At 42.6% G+C, this 19,074-nt stretch overlaps 1 protein-coding gene across 3 annotated transcripts in view; it reads left to right on the forward strand.

The window, feature by feature from the left end:
- Window positions 1–19,074, forward strand: part of LOC143942921 (coiled-coil domain-containing protein 170-like) — a 121,420-nt gene that overhangs the window by 70,797 nt on the left and 31,549 nt on the right. For all 3 annotated transcript variants that reach the window (XM_077464347.1, XM_077464346.1, XM_077464348.1), the window contains one exon: window positions 15,917–16,234. In XM_077464347.1, the coding sequence (XP_077320473.1) occupies window positions 15,917–16,234 (318 nt within the window). The remainder of the gene's footprint in view (window positions 1–15,916; window positions 16,235–19,074) is intronic.

The following is a 19,074-nucleotide window of genomic DNA, read 5'->3' on the forward strand; positions in this document are numbered from 1 at the left end:
TCAGTCGTGCCACAGCTCCTCTCTCCTTTCCTACCATGGCAGGGGCACCATCTGTGGTAACCGAGACCACTTTTTTCAGATCTATCTTTCTCCAAATCTCCTTAATGGCCTCAAATATGTCTTGTCCTCTTGTGTGTGTCTCAAGTGGTGTTACGCCTAACAGGTCCTCACAAAGTTCTTTTGTTTCTTTGTGCAAAAAATCTTACATACACCAAAAGCTGGGCATTATCAGTTATATCTGTTGATTCATCAATGGCTAAAGAAATGCATACTGCACTCTGAATCGCTGCATCAAGTTGTCCCAAAACATCCTCTGTTAATATTTCAGTCTTTTTTGTTGCTGTTGACGCTGACAGTGGGATCTGGTTGATTTTTCCACACAGCTCATCTTTTTGTTGAACATTCATTTGCACGCTGCTGGGCTGTAAATGGATGTGAGAGGACTTTGGTAGATCTGTCATACTGGGCTTTCAGTTCCGTTATTTTACGTGCCCTCACCTCGGAATGCTGTGGATATGTTTTCGCGAACGAACTGTGTTTTGTTTCGTAGTGACGCTTTACATTGCTACTTTTTATTAACGCAACGGTTTCGCAACAAATGAGACAAACCGGTTTTAAACTTCCCACAGGAAGAATGAACATATATTGGTCTGTCCATTCATCTTTGAAGACTCGGTTTTCAGTGTCTACCTTCCTTTTCTTGGCACAAGCCATGCTCTCTGTCACTTTTGCTACGGTTTCCTCCACACACTTTGTTAATATTCTGTTAATGTAAATGTCCCCATTAGTTTTCCCCCTTACATCAGTTGCCCCTATTAACCACTTCCCGACCGCCGCACGACGATGTACGTCGACAGAATGGCACGGGCAGGCATAAGGGCTTACATGTACGTCCTTGCCTGCCCGCGGGTCGGGGGCCCGATCGGGCCCCTGCCCGGTGCCTGCGGCGGTCGGTATTCGTTCGGGAGCGATCCCGGACGAGGGGACGGCCATTCATTCATGGCCACCCCCTCGCGATCGCTCCCGACGAATGAAAATGCTCCGTGACATCACTTCCTCTCCTGTAATGTAAACACAGGAGAGGAAGTGATGTAATCTCTCCTCCGTGTCGGTATTTTTCGTTCCGACACCGAGGAGAGAGGATCGGTGAGTTGCACCAACACGACACTACACAGTAGAACATGCCAGGCACACTCACACCCCCCCGATCACCCCCCCAATTACCCCTGCCCCCCAGTCACAGTGACACCAATGTCATTTTTTTTTTTGCATTGGTGTCATTTGTGACTGTAATAACTGTTAGGGCAGTTAGGGTTAGCCCCCTTTAGTTCTAATGTACCCCCCTAACCCCCCCAATAAAGGTTTAACCCCGTGATCACCCCCCGTCGCCAGTGTCACTAAGGCTGGGTTCACATTGCAGCGGTTTATGAGAACGAATGTGATTCGCACCGCACTGCAGTGCAAATCACATACGATCTCTGTGCGATTCGAGTTCAGCCATACAGATAGTATGGCTGAATTCGCATCGCACCCGCCGCACCCGCCGCAAATTCGCACGGGACCCTTTTTTTGGCCCGCAGCAGAATCGGATCGCATGGGTGTTCACACCATGCGATCCGAGTTTGCAGATCGCACTGCAATATGCGAACTGATCTGGGGGTGTCATTAACATTTCACTGACACTCCCAGCAGTTCGCATAGGGCAGTGTGAACTGCCGCCGGGAGGCATGCGATGCGGGAACCCGCCGCGGATTCGTGGCGTTCCCGCATCGCTCCAGTGTGAACCCAGCCTAATAAGCGATCGTTTTTCTGATCGCTGTATTAGTGTCACAGGTGACGCTAGTTAGGCAGGTAGGTATTTAGGTTCGCCGCAGCTTTTTATAGCGCCAGGGACCCCCATATACTACCGCATAAAGCCCCCTGATTGCCCCCTAGTTAACCCTTTCACCAGTGATCGCCATATAACTGTTACAGGTGACGCTGGTTGGTTAGTTATTTTTTTATAGTTTCAGGGCACCCGCCATTTATTACCTAATAAAGGTTTAACCCCCTGATCACCCGGCGGGTGTCATTTGTGACTGTAATAACTGTTAGGGCAGTTAGGGTTAGCCCCCTTTAGTTCTAAGGTACCCCCCCTAACCCCCCCAATAAAGGTTTAACCCCGTGATCACCCCCCGTCGCCAGTGTCACTAAGGCTGGGTTCACATTGCAGCGGTTTATGAGAACGGATGTGATTCGCACCGCACTGCAGTGCAAATCACATCCGATATCTGTGCGATTCGAGTTCAGCCATACAGATAGTATGGCTGAATTCGCGTCGCACCCGCCGCAAACTCGCACGGGACCCTTTTTTTGGTCCGCAGCAGAATCGGATCGCATGGGTGTTCACACCATGCGATCCGAGTTTGCAGATCGCACTGCGATATGCGAACTGATCTGGTGGTGTCATTAACATTTCACTGACACTCCCAGCAGTTCGCATAGGGCAGTGTGAACTGCCGCCGGGAGGCATGCGATGCGGGAACCCGCCGCGGATTTGTGGCGTTCCCGCATCGCTCCAGTGTGAACCCAGCCTAATAAGCGATCGTTTTTCTGATCGCTGTATTAGTGTCACAGGTGACGCTAGTTAGGCAGGTAGGTATTTAGGTTCGCCGCAGCTTTTTATAGCGCCAGGGACCCCCATATACTACCGCATAAAGCCCCCTGATTGCCCCCTAGTTAACCCTTTCACCAGTGATCACCATATAACTGTTACAGGTGACGCTGGTTGGTTAGTTATTTTTTTATAGTTTCAGGGCACCCGCCATTTATTACCTAGTCTCACTAGTGTACCCCTAAATTTAGGGGTGTCTACTTTCCAAAATGGGGTCATTTGGGGGGGGGGTTTGTGCCATCTTGGCATTTTATGGCCTTCAAAACTGTAGCGCCCTTAGAAAGCCTGAAGGCGGTGCTTGGTTTTCGGGGCCCCGTACGCGGCTAGGCTCCCAAAAAGTCCCACACATGTGGTATCCCCGTACTCAGGAGAAGCAGCAGAATTTATTTTGGGGTGTCATTTCACATATGCCCATAGCATGTGTGAGCAATATATCATTTAGTGACAACTTTGTGAAAAAAAAATAAAAAAAAATTAAAGTTTGTAATTTTCCCGCAACTTGTGGCAAAATATAAAATATTCCATGGACTCAAAATGCCTCTCAGCAAATAGCTTGGGGTGTCTACTTTCTAAAATGGGGTAATTTGTGGGGGTTTTGTGCCATCTTGGCATTTTATGGCCTTCAAAACTGTAATAGGTAGTGAGAAGTGAAATCAAAAATTTACGCCCTTAGAAAGCCTGAAGGCGGTGCTTGGTTTTCGGTGCCCCGTACGCGGCTAGGCTCCCAAAAAGTCCCACATATGTGGTATCCCCGTACTCAGGAGAAGCAGCAGACTTTATTTTGGGGTGTCATTTCACATATGCCCATAGCATGTGTGAGCAATATATCATTTAGTGACAACTTTGTGTAAAAAAAAAAAAAATACATTTTTTGTCATTATTCAATCGCTTGAGGCAAAAAAATAAAATATTCAATGGGCTCAACATGCCTCTTATCAATTTCCTTAGGGTGTCTACTTTCCAAAATGGGGTCATTTGGGGGGGTTTTGTACTGCCCTGCCATTTTAGCACCTCAAGAAATGAGATAGGCAGTCGTAAACTAAAAGCTGCGTAAATTCCAGAAAACGTACCTTAGTTTGTAGATGTGACAACTTTTGCGCAAACCAATAAATATACAATTATTGACTTTTTTTTTACCAAAGACATGTGGCTGAATACATTTTGGCCTAAATGTATGACTAAAATTGAGTTTATTGGATTTTTCTAACAACAAAAAGTAGAAAATATCATTTTTTTTCAAAATTTTCGGTCTTTTTACGTTTATATCGCAAAAAATAAAAATCGCAGAGGCAATCAAATACCATCAAAAGAAAGCTCTATTTGTGGGAAGAAAAGGACACAAATTTTGTTTGGGTACAACATTGCATGACCGCGCAATTACCAGTTAAAGCAGCGCAGTGCCAAATTGTAAAAAGACCTCTGGTCATTTACCAGCAAAATGGTCCGGTCTGAAAGTGGTTAAAGTAATTCATTACATTGGGTGCCCCATCAGACTACCCCCAAAAATCAGTTGCCAAAGGCAGAGTACTCTCTTACATCAGGTATTCTTGTCAGAGTGCCCACTTACATCAGGTTTCTGCAATGGAAAGCCCCCTTACAGCTGGTGTTTCCCATCAGTGTGCCCCCTTATATAATTTGTCACCATCCGAGTGCCCCATTATATAAAGGTGCCCCCTTACATTAGGTGTCACCATAAGTGCCCCTCCTTACATCAGGTGTTCCCACCAGATCAGGTGTGCCCATCATAGTGCACTTTAAATTAGGTGTGTTCTTCAGTGCCCTTTTACATCAATTGTCCCCATCACAGTGTCCCTTTACATCAGATGCCCCCATCACAGTGCTTCTTTAAATCAGGTGTCCCCATCACAGTGCTTCTTTAAATCTGGTGTCCCCATCACAGTGCCCCTTTACATCAGGTGTCCCCATCACAGTGCCCCTTTACATCAGGTGTCCCCATCACAGTGCCTTTTTACATCAGGTGTCCCCATCACAGTGCTTCTTTAAATCAGGTGTCCCCATCACAGTGCTTCTTTAAATCAGGTGTCCCCATCACAGTGCTTCTTTAAATCAGGTGTCCCCATCACAGTGCCCCTTTACATCAGGTGTCCCCATCACAGTGCCCCTTTACATCAGGTGTCCCCATTACAGTGCCCCTTTACATCAGGTGTCCCCATCACAGTGCCCCTTTACATCAGGTGTCCCCATCACAGTGACCCTTTACATCAGGTGTCCCCATTACAGTGCCCGTTTACATCAGGATTCCCCATCACAGTGTCCCTTTACATCAGGTGTCCCCATCACAGTGCCCCTTTACATCGGATGTCCCCATCACAGTGCCCCTTTACATCAGACATTCCTGTCAGAGTGTCCCCTTACATCAGATGTCCCCATCAGAGTCCCCCTTAACATAAACTGTGCACATCAGGGTGCCCCTTAACATAAAATAAGGGTCATGCTGATGGGCACATTTTATATTAAGGGGCACTCTGATGGACACAACAAAACGCGCCCCTTAACTTAAAATTTGCCCATCAGAGTGCCCCTTTTAATATAAAATGTACCCATCAGTGTTGCTCTTAAAATAAAATATGCCCATCAGCGTGCCCCTTAACATGAAATAAGGGTCACACTGATGGCCGCCTATTATGTTAGGAGGCACTCTGATGGACAAATTTTATTTTAAGGGGCATGCTGATGGGTATATTTTTAATGTGCACATCGATGGGCATATTCAACATTTTGGTGTGCCCATCAGCATGCCCCTTATCAAAATATGCCCATTGATGTGCACATTAAACATATACCCATCTGCGTGTCCCGTAAAATAAAATTAGTCCATCGGAGTACCCCTTAACATAAAAGGTGCCCATCAGCGTGACCCTTATTTTATGTTAAGGTTGGAAAATTGGGTCCGACGGATATTCTGACGGAAACATTCCGATGCAGACCACACACAGTCGGATTATCCGACAACACGGCCCGATAGGACGGATTCTCTGACCGTGTGTACAAGGGGTTATACTTGGACACCACTCATCCCACCCATCTGTAACAATATGTACAGAACCTGAAGAACTAGGCTTTCTGATTCAGTAAGCTTGTTGTGTACAAACAAGCTTTATTAAATAGAAATAATCGCAACAAAATATTAAGAAAAAGAGGCAGATTGATTGTGTATTTTAAGTAAAAAGTTTTGCTAATATTAACCTGCTAATATTGCACAGTGTACTACCAAGATATGTGAATAATTATGAGCATATAGTGAACCGTACAAATAAAAAAAATAAAAAGCAAATAAAAATTCGTTCTACGTGATAATATCCATATAGCAAAACATTTGGCACAGGTAAAGAGAGGATATCACATTCCACTGTGTAAAAACCAAAGTCTCTGGCAATAAATTCACATATGCGGCACTAGATAATCAAGCCTTAATGAGTCTCCTGAGTAACAGATGATTCATTCAGAAATTTCACTGATGACTGCCATGGATAAACGTCCAACTTTCAACAGGCTTCCATAACATAAAAAAAATAAGAAAAACAGAACCATTACGCAGATAGTATAACCAAATGATCTTTATATAGTTAGGGTAACCTCACTCACGCTTCCCTACAGAGTATATCACATATGAAATGATCAGTTGCATACAGCATATCGCTGAGATCTCCTCATATGCCAACAGTGCGCACAAAACACTGCTGGTGATGTCACAGGCACCTCCACCCGACACGTTGCGTCACTAGACACGTGACTTTTTCAAGGGTGACCATGTGACGGACCTGATCGATGCTTACAATGTGCATGCTGGTTGCCATAGTGACCAGGGAGTTCACTGCATCATCATACCATTCTATGCGTTCTGCATTTCATTTCAAAAGCAACATAATATACAGAATTACATTTTAATACACTTAGAATCATGACAATATAACAAGTTTAAAAGGGGAATAAAAATAAAATTAAAAATATACCCCAAACCTACAACAAATTAGCTTGACGTGGACTAGAACATATATTAAAAATATATTAAGAAATATATTAAAAAATATATAAAAAATACACATATAATCAGGAGACTCCCTCCAGTGGTGGGAGTAAAAATGACATCCAAAGAACAACCTCTACTACAAAATCGGTGAGGGGAATTGAATATAGGTATAGAATATAGAATAAGACTTTTTTATATATTATTAAAAATCCAATATAAAACAGTTTAAATCAAAATCAATGTTTAAACCCATAAGCGTGAGAGTACCCATTTCAAAAATCAATTTTGATAAATTTTTACTCAATTCTCTCATCCTATTGCTATACCGCCAGTGTGGTTTATATTTTTCAATAGCCCAAAATTTGAACAATGCTGGGTTATTATCATGACATAAAGCAAAGTGGCGTGACACACTATGCTTTGGGAAGCCTTTTTTAATATTTTGTATGTGTTCCCGAATGCGTTTCCACATCAGGCGTTTCATTCTTTCCATATACTGTAATGAGCACGGGCATTGTAATACATACACCACCCCCTCAGTTCTGCATGACACAAAATCTTTGATTTGATATTCTTTATTATTACTGGTAGATTTAAAATGAATGCATTTTTGACCATTTTGCTTGGTATTTTTACATGCATAGCATCGCTTGCATGGGAAGAAACCCTTTCCCTGAAAAAAAGTATATTCCTGTGATTTTTTTGGTGGGTCCAGGACATTTTTTGCAATGATATCTCTTAAAGTGGGTGCCCCCCTATAAACACTTCGTAATTTTTGGTCAGCTAAAAGGAGTGACCAGTGCTCAATCTGTCGATGCTGGATGTTATAATCCATGATCATTGGAATCTCTTGGTACTGCATTTGTTTTGTTTTTTTGTATATCTTGAATTAATAGATCTGATACCTCCTTCATTTTTTCTTCTATAAAGTGCTCATTGTACCCCTTTTGGACAAACTTTTTTCCAATGATATTTGCCTGTTCCAAAAAAGTTTTTTTTTTTTTTCTGTGCACTTTCTTCTTAAGTGTATCAGTTGCCCTTTTGGCATATTTATCAGCCAAGGATCAAAGTGACAGCTATCCACAGTTATATAGCTGTTCCTCTAAACTGGTTTAAAAAAGGTTTTTGTTAGCAATCCCTTGTTGGTTAATTGTATATCCAGATCCAAGAAATGTATAGATGTATTATTACTAATTTCATAGGTCAGCTTGATGTTTTTTTGATTATTATGCAATTTATTTAAGAATTCTATCAAAGTGTCTTCATCCCCATTCCATAATATTATACAGTCATCTATACATTTTCGGTACATTGTTAATTGCGGAGGAGTATTTAGAAATACCGCCTGTTCCTCCCATTTGGCCATAAATATATTGGCTACACTTGGAGTGTACTCAGCTCCCATTCCAATGCTGTTCAGCTGTCCATAAAATTTGAATTATACCAAAAATAATTGTGCTGTAAACCAAATGCAAGCACCTTAAAATAAACATTTTTTTTGTTTTGAAATCATGTTACTATACTTATTCATGGCCCTTCTTGATGCTTGTATAGCATCCTCATGGCCTATATTTGTATATAGCAATGACACATCTGCTGTGACTACTAGGTATTTTTGATCTGGCCTGATTTCAACTTTATTTAATTCCTGGATTAAATTCTTAGTGTCCCTTAGGTAGGCTGGTGTTAATGTGACTAGCGGTTGTAAAAAATTGTCCACATATTCCCCTAATCTTGCATTCATAGATTGTATACCATTTATTATTGGACGTTCAGGTGATTTCTTCTGATCTTTATGGAGCTTTGGTACTGTATAAATAATTGACACCCTACATGTATCTGGTACGAGATATTTTTCCTCCTTGATGGTGAGTATGTTCTTGCTTCCTTTTTTTATTAACTCCTGTAATTCAATTTTATAATCCCTGGTAGGATTACCTCTCAATTTTATATAGGTATTCACATCATTCAATTGTTCTTGAAGTTCATTATTATAATATTCTTTTGATAGAACCACAATTGCATCTCTTATCGGCCGGTCTTACTACCACTTTTTTGTTTTCTTCCAATTCTTCCATTTCTGCGGGCCCTTTATTCTTTTAATTTTTAATTTATCTACCTCTTGTGTCACTATTTTATTGAAACCTTCTAATTGTTGGTCGTTGTGAACTGGAGGGTTGAATAAAGATTTATTTCTTAATTGACTGTGCATAATTCTTCCAGATGTGTCAATTCTTCTGCCATTTCCGACACTAGCTATAGTTGTTTTATTCAACATATACTTTTTTTATATTCAATCTTCTTGTGTATTTTTAAATATCCACATACAAATTAAATTTATCAAGGTTCCGTTTTGGTGTGTATTTGAGACCTTTGTCCAGTGTCAATAGTTCAGTTCTTGTTAAATCCACTCCACTTAGATTGTATATATCTTCACCCACTACTCTCTTTTTCTTTTGGACCTCCTCCTCTGTATCCCCTCTTGCGTTTGGGCTTCTTGCATTCATTGTTCTGTCCTGCTAAGTTGGGGTTATTTCGCTCCTGCGCCGGTCCAAAAAAGATTGTGATTGATCATTTTCGCTATAGTCCCTTAGTGCTTCATATCGGTTTTGGGTATGTATAGGGCTATTTCTTGATGATCCATATTGATATTGATCATAGCACCCTTGATCACCACCTTGTCGATATTGATATTGGGGGTACTCCCTTGGTTCTCTTCTGTCTTGGTTGCAATAATTGGGATTACCTGGATAACCATAATCGGGACTTCCATGGTTACCATACATCTGGTATCCAATCCATGAGCCATTCGTTACTTCCGACCGGTAGCGGTCCCTTCGGTGTAGCAGCGACTTTACGAACGTTGAGCCTCATCCCGACCATTAAGTGAATTGCAGCACAGGATTCCACAAGCCGTTCGTTGGTTCCAGCCAGTATCCGTTCTTTCGGCGTCAATGTGGTGAGAGTATCTTTAACCCACCTGTTTTACTTATATATACGGATGCAGCCAGTATTTTCCTGTATTACCTCCCCTGCTGATATTCCCAGGAGACTTGTCTGCAGTGTCTATAGTCTATGATCTCAAAATGTTCCTATCATGTTTCATGACGTTGTTTGGCTTTAGTGCAATCCTTTCTGACTATTAACTGGACATTCTGAGGGTTTTCTTTACTATCTAATTCATGCTTCCTATCCTTAAGACCCCTTTCACACCAGGGCATTTTTCAGGCGCTATAGCGTTAGAAATAGCGCATGCAATCCGCCCAAAAAAAGCTGCACCATTGTCTGTAGTGTGAAAGCCCCAAGGGCTTTCACACTACAGCGGTACACTGGCAGGACGTCAGGGAAAAGTCCTGACAGAAGCTTCTTTGGAGCGGTGAAGGAGCGGTGTGTTTACCGCTTCTCCGTCGCTGTTCCTAATTGAAATCAATGGGGCAGCGCTGTAATACCACCAGCAAAACGCCGCTATTGCGGCATATTGCCGGCGGTTTTAACCCCTTCTCGGCCGCTAGCGGGGGTAAAAGCGCTCCGCTAACCGCCTGAAATGCGCTGCAAAAATAGCAGCGTTTTAGCGTTTTACCGCCCACGCTATGGCCGGTGTGGTGTGAAAGGGGTCTTATTTAATACCCTCAGCTAGATCAGGACAGCAATTTGACCCTACATCCACCCAATATATTCCACATTTGCCATGTCATTGAGCATACCTATTAACAGGAGTTCCCTACAGATATCTTCAGTCTGACTCTGACTCTGTTGCTAAACGAATATGCCTAAACAACATTAATGCTTGAAAGTGGTGATTGTGGTGTGTATGTGATATGCGCAGCTGCGGTTCCCATTGTTTTTAATTACTTGACAACGTTGTCTATTTTAAATTCAATCTGTGTGTACACGATCAACCTGCCTCTCTTTTTCTTAATATTTTGTTGTGATTATTTATATTTAATAAAGCTTGTTGTATCATATTTAGTGGTCTTCTTAACCTCCCTGGCGGTATGATTATTTCAGATTTTAGGTGCTGAAAGCAGTACAATTATTTTGCATGGAAATTTGGCGTTTTATATTGTAGGCCTGTAATTCTTAGGAATAACTCACTTAAATCTGTCTAGTAGACATCCCGGTTATGATAAAATTTGAAAAACAAAATCATAAATTAAAATATAATAAATAGCTATAAATAATTATAACAAATAATATAATAATAATAAAAATTATTCAATAATGCAATCAAATCAAAAACACTGAAATTTGCTCAGTTGCAGAATTGTCGCTGTCATTACTTTTCAGTATTTGATGACGGATCTCCCCACAAATCATTATCGCTCAATTCTGCGAATGATTCTAATTTATTATCGCTGTTTTTTAGCTGGTCTAAAACCACTTTTGATGTAAAGGGACAGTTTTGGTTGCTATAGACAATCTCCAGTTTCCAGGAATAAAGAACAGTTTTTATAATATAAAACTACATGCAGGGCACTGGACAGAACACCAGGGACAAAAGGTAAGTGAAATAATTTCATACAGTAATGTAATCTTTAAGATTACATTATACTGTATGTAATGTGTGTGTTTCACTTTTTGAATTTGGCTCTGTTCTCCGTCCCCGTGCATTGCAACGCTCGCAGGGAACGGAGCTCGGCTCTGCAATAGATCGAGTGGAGGACGAACCGCTCACACAGTGGGGGACATCGCTGGATCCAGGGGATAAGGTAAGCACACTCTTCCTGGATCCTGCGATGCAATTCCGAGTGTGGCTCGGGGTTACCGCTTTTGGTTCTGAAATTCCACCCCGAGCCACACTAGGGAATACCATCAGGGAGGTTAAGAGAACTTTATTCACTTATTTTTTGCCCTAAGAATGTGCAGGATTTTAAGGAGTGCCTTGACTGGAAAAACGTTGAGAAACTCTGGTCTGAATTAATACACGGGGATGTTGGTGCATACCTCTGTGGTCCCAGCCTTGCTGGTATTTGCTTTAAAGTATTATTAACTATATTAACTAATTATTATTATTAACTAAAGTATAATACCTGCCACAAATGTTTTTAGTTTTAAGTAGTGTATGAAGGGTTAAGAGATAGATAGATAGATAGATAGATAGATAGATAGATAGATAGATAGATAGATAGATAGATAGATAGAGTGGCTTGAAAAAGTATTCATACCCCTTAAAATTTTCCACATTTTGTCATGTTACAACCAAAAACTGAAATGTTTTTTATTGGGATTTTATGTAATAGACCAACACAAAGTGGCACATAATTCTGAAGTGGAAGGAAAATGATAAATGGTTTTCAAAATTTTTTACAAATAAATATGTGAAAAGTGGGGCGTGCATTTGTATTCAGCCCCCCTGAGTCAATACTTTGTAGAACCACCTTTCACTGCAATGACAGCTGTTAGTCTTTTTGGGAATGTCTCTACCAGCTTTGAACATCTAGGGAGTGAAATTTTTGCACATTCTACTTTCCAAATTAGCTCAAGCTCTCTCAGATTGGATGGAGAGCGTCTGTGAAAAGCAATTGTTAAGCCTTGCCACAGATTCTCAATGAAAATTTATATCTAGACTTTGATTGGGCCATTCTAACACAAGTCCGGCCCACAGGCCAGTTGGGGCAGTTTTCTGGTTTAATATGGCCCCAGTGATAATTTGGATATATATATCTTTTGTTGCCCCAACAAATCCCCAAGCGTCACACAGTGCTCTAGGATTTGTTGGGGGGGGATGGGGGGGGGCAACAAAAGATATATATACCGTATTTATCGTTCAATTCTGGCAGCCTCAGAGGGGACAAGGAGGGGGGTGAGACAAGTGCCAACAGATTACATAAAGGAGAATCTACTTTACTTGGTGGCCTCTTTAATACAAAGTCCCACCTCCCATGATAGACAGAACAGTCGTCCAATGCCAGCCCTGGAGATGGGACTTCCTATTACAGAGGCAGCTAAGTAAACAGGAGATTCTCCTTTATGTAATCTGTTGGCACTTGTCTCGCCCCCCTCCTTGTCCCCTCCGAGGCTGCCAGAACTGAACGATAAATACGGTATATATATATCTTTTGTTGCCCCCCCCAACAAATCCTAGAGCACTGTGTGACGCTTGGGGATTTGTCGAGGCAACAAAAGATATATATATCCAAATCCAGGGAGGGGGCGGGACGAGTGCCGTCAGATTACATACAGAAGAATCTCCTGTTTACTTAGCCGCCTCTATAATAGGAAGTCCCATCTCCTGGGCTGGCATTGGACGACTGTTCTGTCTATCATAGGAGGTGGGACTTTGTATTAAAGAGGCCGCCAAGTAAAGTAGATTATGCTTTATGTAATCTGTTGGCACTTGTCTCGCCCCCCTCCTTGTCCCCTCCGAGGCTACAGATGGGCATGGATCAGACTGCACTGATGGTAATGGTGAGGCTGCATTCATGGCACTTTTGAGGCTGCATTCATGGCACTTGTGAGGCTGCATTCATGACATTGGTGAGGCTGCATTCATGAAATTGGTGAGGCTGCATTCAGTGGCTGCATTCATGGCAATGGTGAGGCTGCATTCGTGGCACATGTGAGGCTGTATTCATGGCACTTGAGAGGCTGCTTTCATGTCAATGGTAAGGCTGCATTCATAGAAATGGTGAGGCTGCATTCATGGCGATGGTGAGGCTGCAGATGGGCACTGACCCTTATTTTGATTCACAGTTCTTTATTTAAAATTTAAGTTTTTTCCTCTCAAAGTGAAGGTGCGTGTTATACACTGATAAATATGGTATATCCAAATAATGCGCCCAAGCTCATCCTTATGCCCCGTACACACAATCAGACTTTCTGACAACAAAACAGTAGATTTTTGTTCAAAGGGTGTTGGCTCCAACTTGTCTTGCATACACGCGGTCACACAAATGTTGGCGAACAATTACAAACCTAGTGACGTACAAGACGTACAGCGAGCCGATGTGATATCTCCATTATGAACGCTAGTTTTACAAGACCGAGCACTTCTGGCTCGTCCTTGATTCTGAGCATACGTGGACTTTTGTGCGACAGACTTGTGTACACGCGATCAGAAAGTCGGACAACAAAAATTTGTTGGCGGTAAATTTGAGAACCTGCTAGCCAACATTCTGACAACAAAGTCCGACAACAAATGTTCGATGGAGCATACACATGGTCAGACTTTCTGCCAACAAGCTCTCATTCAATATTTGTTGTTGGAAAAGCTGACTGCGTGTACGCGGCATTAGACTCTTCACCACACACAGCATCAAAGGCAATAGAATTCTTGTTGGGCAGTGTATTAGTTAATTTGCATTTAATTTTAATGGTTCAAAGAATGTCAAGCAAAATGGTTGGCCCTCATGCAAAAAAAAAGTTTGGACACCCCTGATTTAAACCATTCCATTGTAGCTCTGGCTGTATGTTTATGGTCATTGTCCTGCTGAAATGTGAACCTCTGCCCCAGTCTCAAATCTTTTGCAGACTTTAACAGGTTTTCTTCTAAGATTACCCTATATTTGGTGCCATCTATTTTCCCATCAACTCTGATCAGCTTCCCTGTTCCTGCTGGAGAAAAGCATCCCCACAACATGCTGCTGCCACCACCACGGAGGGGATGGTGTGTTCAGGGTGATGTGCAGTGTTAGTTTTCTGTCACACATAGCGTTTTGCGTTTAGGCCAAAAAGTTCAATTTTGGTCTCATCTGACCAGAGCACCTTCTTCCACATGTTTGCTGTGTCCCCCACATGGCTTCTCGCAAACTTGGAAATTGATTTCTTATGGCCTTCTTTCAACAATTACTTTTTTCTTGCCACATAAAGGCCAGATTTGTGTAGTGCACGACTAATAGTTGCCCTGTGGACATTGGGGTTGATTTACTAAAGGCAAAAAAACTGCAAGTGCAGTTGTTCTAGAGCTTAGTAAATGAGGTAAGGCTTCACTTTGCAAAGAGTACCGAATCACGTGCAAGGAAAAAAAAATAAAAATGCATTTTTTGCTTGAACATGATTGGATGATGGACGTCAGCTGAGCTTTTGCTCATTTACTGAGCTCTGGAGCAAATACACTTGCAGAGTGCAACTGCACTTTGCAAAGTGCACAGTCTTTTTGCCTTATAGTAAATCAACCCCATAGTCTGAGATGTGGATCTCTGCAGCTCCTCCAGAGTTACCATGGGCCTCTTGGCTGCTTCTCTGATTAATGCTCTCCTTGCCTGGGCTGTCAGTTTAGGTGGACGGCCATATGTTAGTAGGATTGCAGTTTTGCCATACTCTCTCCATTCTCAGATGATGGACTGAACAGTGCAGGATGTTCAAAGCTTGGGATATTTTTTTATAACCTAACCCTGCTTTAAAATTCTCCACAAATTTATCCTTGACTTGTCTGGTGTGTTCCTTCATGATGTGGTTTGTTCACGAAAGTTTTCTAACAAACCTATGAGGGCTTCACAGAACAGCTGTATTTATACTGAGATTCAATTACATACAGGTGGGCTCTATTTACTAATTAGGTGACTTCTGAAGGTAATTGGTTCCACTAGGTTTTAGTTAGGGGTATCAGAGTAAAGGGGGCTGAATACAAATTCACGCCACACTTTTCAGATATTAATTTGTAAATAATTTGGAAAACCATTTATCATTTTCTTTCCACTTCACAATTATGTGCCACTTTGTGTTGGTCTATCACATAAAATTCCAATAAAATACATTTACGTTTTTGGTTGTAACATGACAAAATTTGAAAAATTTCAAGGGGTATAAATAGTTTTTCAAGACAATGTAGATAGATTCCCAACAGCACAGCTCATCTTTGTGAGCAAAAGCTGTTCTAAGTAGAGTAAAAAAGGGTTAACCCTCCTGTACTTCCCTTTAATCAATAATGCTCTTTACCCTGAGCAGCATTGTTAATTGGAGCATTGTATAGATGGAAGGTCAGGCCGCTGTAATCTCAGGTTGCACGGTCAGGCTTTCCAGTGTGCTGACACAGGGTAGCTTTTCTTGTACTAAACAAACACGTAATAGAAATTTTATAAAAATCATATTTTTTTACTGGTTTTGCAGCCACAAACAACGTGTAGCTCGGCAAAGCAGTAAAGCAGAGCATGAGCATGTAAAAAAGAAATATGGCTGCCCCTATGTAAAATGAAATAAACACAGAAACTATGTTCTTTTAAAACATTATTAATTAGGTTATTTACATGAAGCTTACCACTTTTACTTGTTTGTCTATAAGCAGTGAGGTCCATACATTCCATTTACTGCCCAGTCTTATATCTTGCATTTAGGAACGAGATGATGCTGTCCTAGCCAAGAGAAATGCTGAGAGAGAAAAGGAAATTCTTCAAGAAAGACTGAAGGATAACCATAAAGAATGGGGGAGCCTGCGCCAGGAACTCATGGAGAAGGAGCAGAAGATGAATGATCTGGACAGGACTCTGCAATCCTCCGGCTATGAAGCTAAAGCTGCTCACAGCCTGCACCAGAGTTTCGTAAGTCAGCTGGCCACCATCCTGGGCAATGGATTTACAACTGTGCCGAGAACTGAGGAAGCTGTGAAGGAGCGGATCCAGGAAATCAGCCGCAGTGAGCACACATGGAAGTCTGTAAGTGAGATGTTCTGAACTGTACTATATGAATAATAGGTGGAAAAGTTACAGCTAAACTCTAGAGAGATTAAAACACCAATTCTTGCAGGTGTATTTATAAAAAAAAAAAAACCCTTAACTTGGAATACCAGGCTTCACCTATTTAATCTTTATAATGCTCTACCCCCTGCTCCTAATACCTCTGCTGACTAACCTCTGTAGGAAAGAGGTATATACTTACCTATTTTTAGGCTACTCTGGTCCAGTCATGTGATCACATTCAGCCAGCAACAGCTGCAGTAGAGAGGAGGAAGCGCTGCCAACGGATGGGCTATAGGAGCCTATGGGTGACATCACCACTCCCAGGCATTCCAACGGTTGTTGTGCTCTCTCTCCTTTTCAGCAGCCCAAAGTGGCCCAAAAATAGGTAAGTATATGTTGCATATCAGTGGTGGAGCATCCATACAGGGCGCAGGGGAACCCCCTTAATCCATGCACCCAGCCCCTAATCTACATGCAGGGTGCCGGACGCATGGATTCCAATGTTTTTGTTTTTTTAGAAGCACGTGATTAGAGCCTGAGGCTCTAATTGGCTTCAAAAAAGGGTGGGCTCAGGGCAATATGGTTGATAATTAGGCAAGCGTAAAATGGATTAACAATGGTGTAGCACTACCCCCGCAGGAGCCGCTGGTTTATTTTGGGTCTTCTGCTTTTGTCCAGCCCTAGGGGGGCCCCAACCTCACTGACCCCACCAGTATACCTTTCTGTAAACATTAATAGGAAGAGAACTAGGCTCACAACTCTATGAAAGAATACCAGAATGTATTGGCAAGTTAAAGTCAACCAGCATGACCATTACTGTACTGAGTGCACAATCCGCTTCACAGGGTCCCTTGCAGGGATTTTGGATTCCAGCATATACTGTGAACCCAAACAGTAGCTTTCCATACGAGATAAATTGCCCCAAGTGACCAAACAAAAGTAACAATTGAGATCCACTATGTCACTTGAGCTCTCAGATAAAGGAGGCTAGGTTTAGGCCTGAGTGTTAGGATTTAAAGCGGTTCTTCACCCTAAAGGGGAAGTTCCGCTAATCTTATCCCTCCCCCCCTCCGGTGCCACAATCGGCACCTTTCAGGGGGGTGGGGGGTGCAGTTACCTGGATAATCCAGGTAACTGCACCCACTTCCGGCCAGACCGCCGCAGACCCCCGCAGACGCTCCGCCCCCCCCCGTTGTGTTCTGGGAAACACACAGTTTCCAGAGACACAGCGGGGGACCATAAGAGACGCGCAGCGCGACTCGCGCATGCGCAGTAGGGAACCGGGCAGTGAAGCCGTCATGCTTCACTTCCCGATTCCCTGACAGAGGATGGCGGCGGTGGCTGCAGCGAGACGAGCGATCGCTCGTCATCTGCCGCCGACATCGCTGGAACCTGGGACAGGTAAGTGTGATTTTATTAAAAGTCAGCAGCTGCAATATTAGTAGCTGCTGGCTTTTAATATTTTTTTTTTAGGTGCAGAACCACTTTAAAGTTATGCACAGGTCTGCCCTCTGGTAAAGTTGTCTGACTATAGTCCTTAACGTGATTCTTCTGCCGATTAAGTTGGGGCCCTTGAAGACATTGAAGTGCAAGGAAAGAAGGATATGACTGTAGACTGGGGGGTACAGTACTACACCTCAGAAATTCGTTTGAGTAATGGAGAGGAATTTCTGAATATAGTTGAGTACTTAGATGGAGGCAGGCACAATTTCAGCATAAAAAGTAGCAAGGCCACCTCAAGTGCAGCAGTGAGCAGTAGTAAAGTTTAATTTACTTAGTGCTGCCAGAGCGCATTTATGGCGGCGATGCTAGTCCTACGCTGACTGGGTATGCACTGTCCAAAAGAAAAGGAGGATGGGAGCAGAGGGAGCAGGGAACAAAGGGGGCTTGCAGAATGAATTATTACAGGAGGGGCAGCCCTTTGAAAGACTCTTCTGCTAGCTATATTTGAGTGCAGGTGCTGTGATGAGGGCAGTGCTGCACTGCCCCTCAATGTCCTAACACCCAGTCTCAGGCTTGGTTCTCCACTGATATGGTCTCCTGTTGTCTCCACTCCCCCTACTGCACAGTGGCTACAGGGATCTGTAATGTAAGGAGTCTGTTCGTTCCCATTATATGGCTGCCTTCTTAAACAACAATTCTGTGCAAAAGTTGAGCGAACAGAAGAAAAATCGAAATCAAAGCAATATTTGGTGTGATACCCAGAATCAATTCTTCTAGGTTCACTTGTTTTTGAAGGAACTCAGCAGGTAGGTTGTTCCAAACATCTTGGAGAACTAACCACAGATCTCCTGTGGATGTAGGCTACCTCAAATCCTTCTGTCTGCACATGTAATCCCAGACAGACTTAACGATGTTGAGGTCAGGGATCTGTGGGAGCCAGACCATCACTTCCAGGACTCCTTGTTCTTTACACTGAAGATGGTTCTTAATGACATTGGCTGTATGTTTGGGGTCGTTGTCCTGCTGAGGAATACATTTGGGGCCAATCCCATGCATACCAGAAGGTATGGCATGATGGATAAGTACTGTAGCTGTCTGTGTTTCTCAGCGTTGAGGACACCATTGATTGGGGAACATTGAGGACCGTAGACACATCATGGTTACTTCCCTTGTACATCAGAAGTACAGCAGTGTCATCAACACAGAACTGGCGGAAACCAGTGAGACACAGATACATTCATCTACTGTCCAGAGAGGTCTGGGCAGAAGTGGTCTTCATGGAAGAATTGCTGCCAAAAAGTCATACTTCCGACGTGGAAACAAGTCTAAGTGACTCAACTGTGCAAGAAAATGTAGGAACTGGGGTGCAGAAA

The sequence above is a fragment of the Lithobates pipiens genome, unplaced genomic scaffold (genome assembly GCF_037356315.1).
Source record: "Lithobates pipiens isolate NorthernLeopardFrog02 unplaced genomic scaffold, aLitPip1_a1.2 Scaffold_30, whole genome shotgun sequence".
NCBI lineage: Eukaryota > Metazoa > Chordata > Amphibia > Anura > Ranidae > Lithobates > Lithobates pipiens.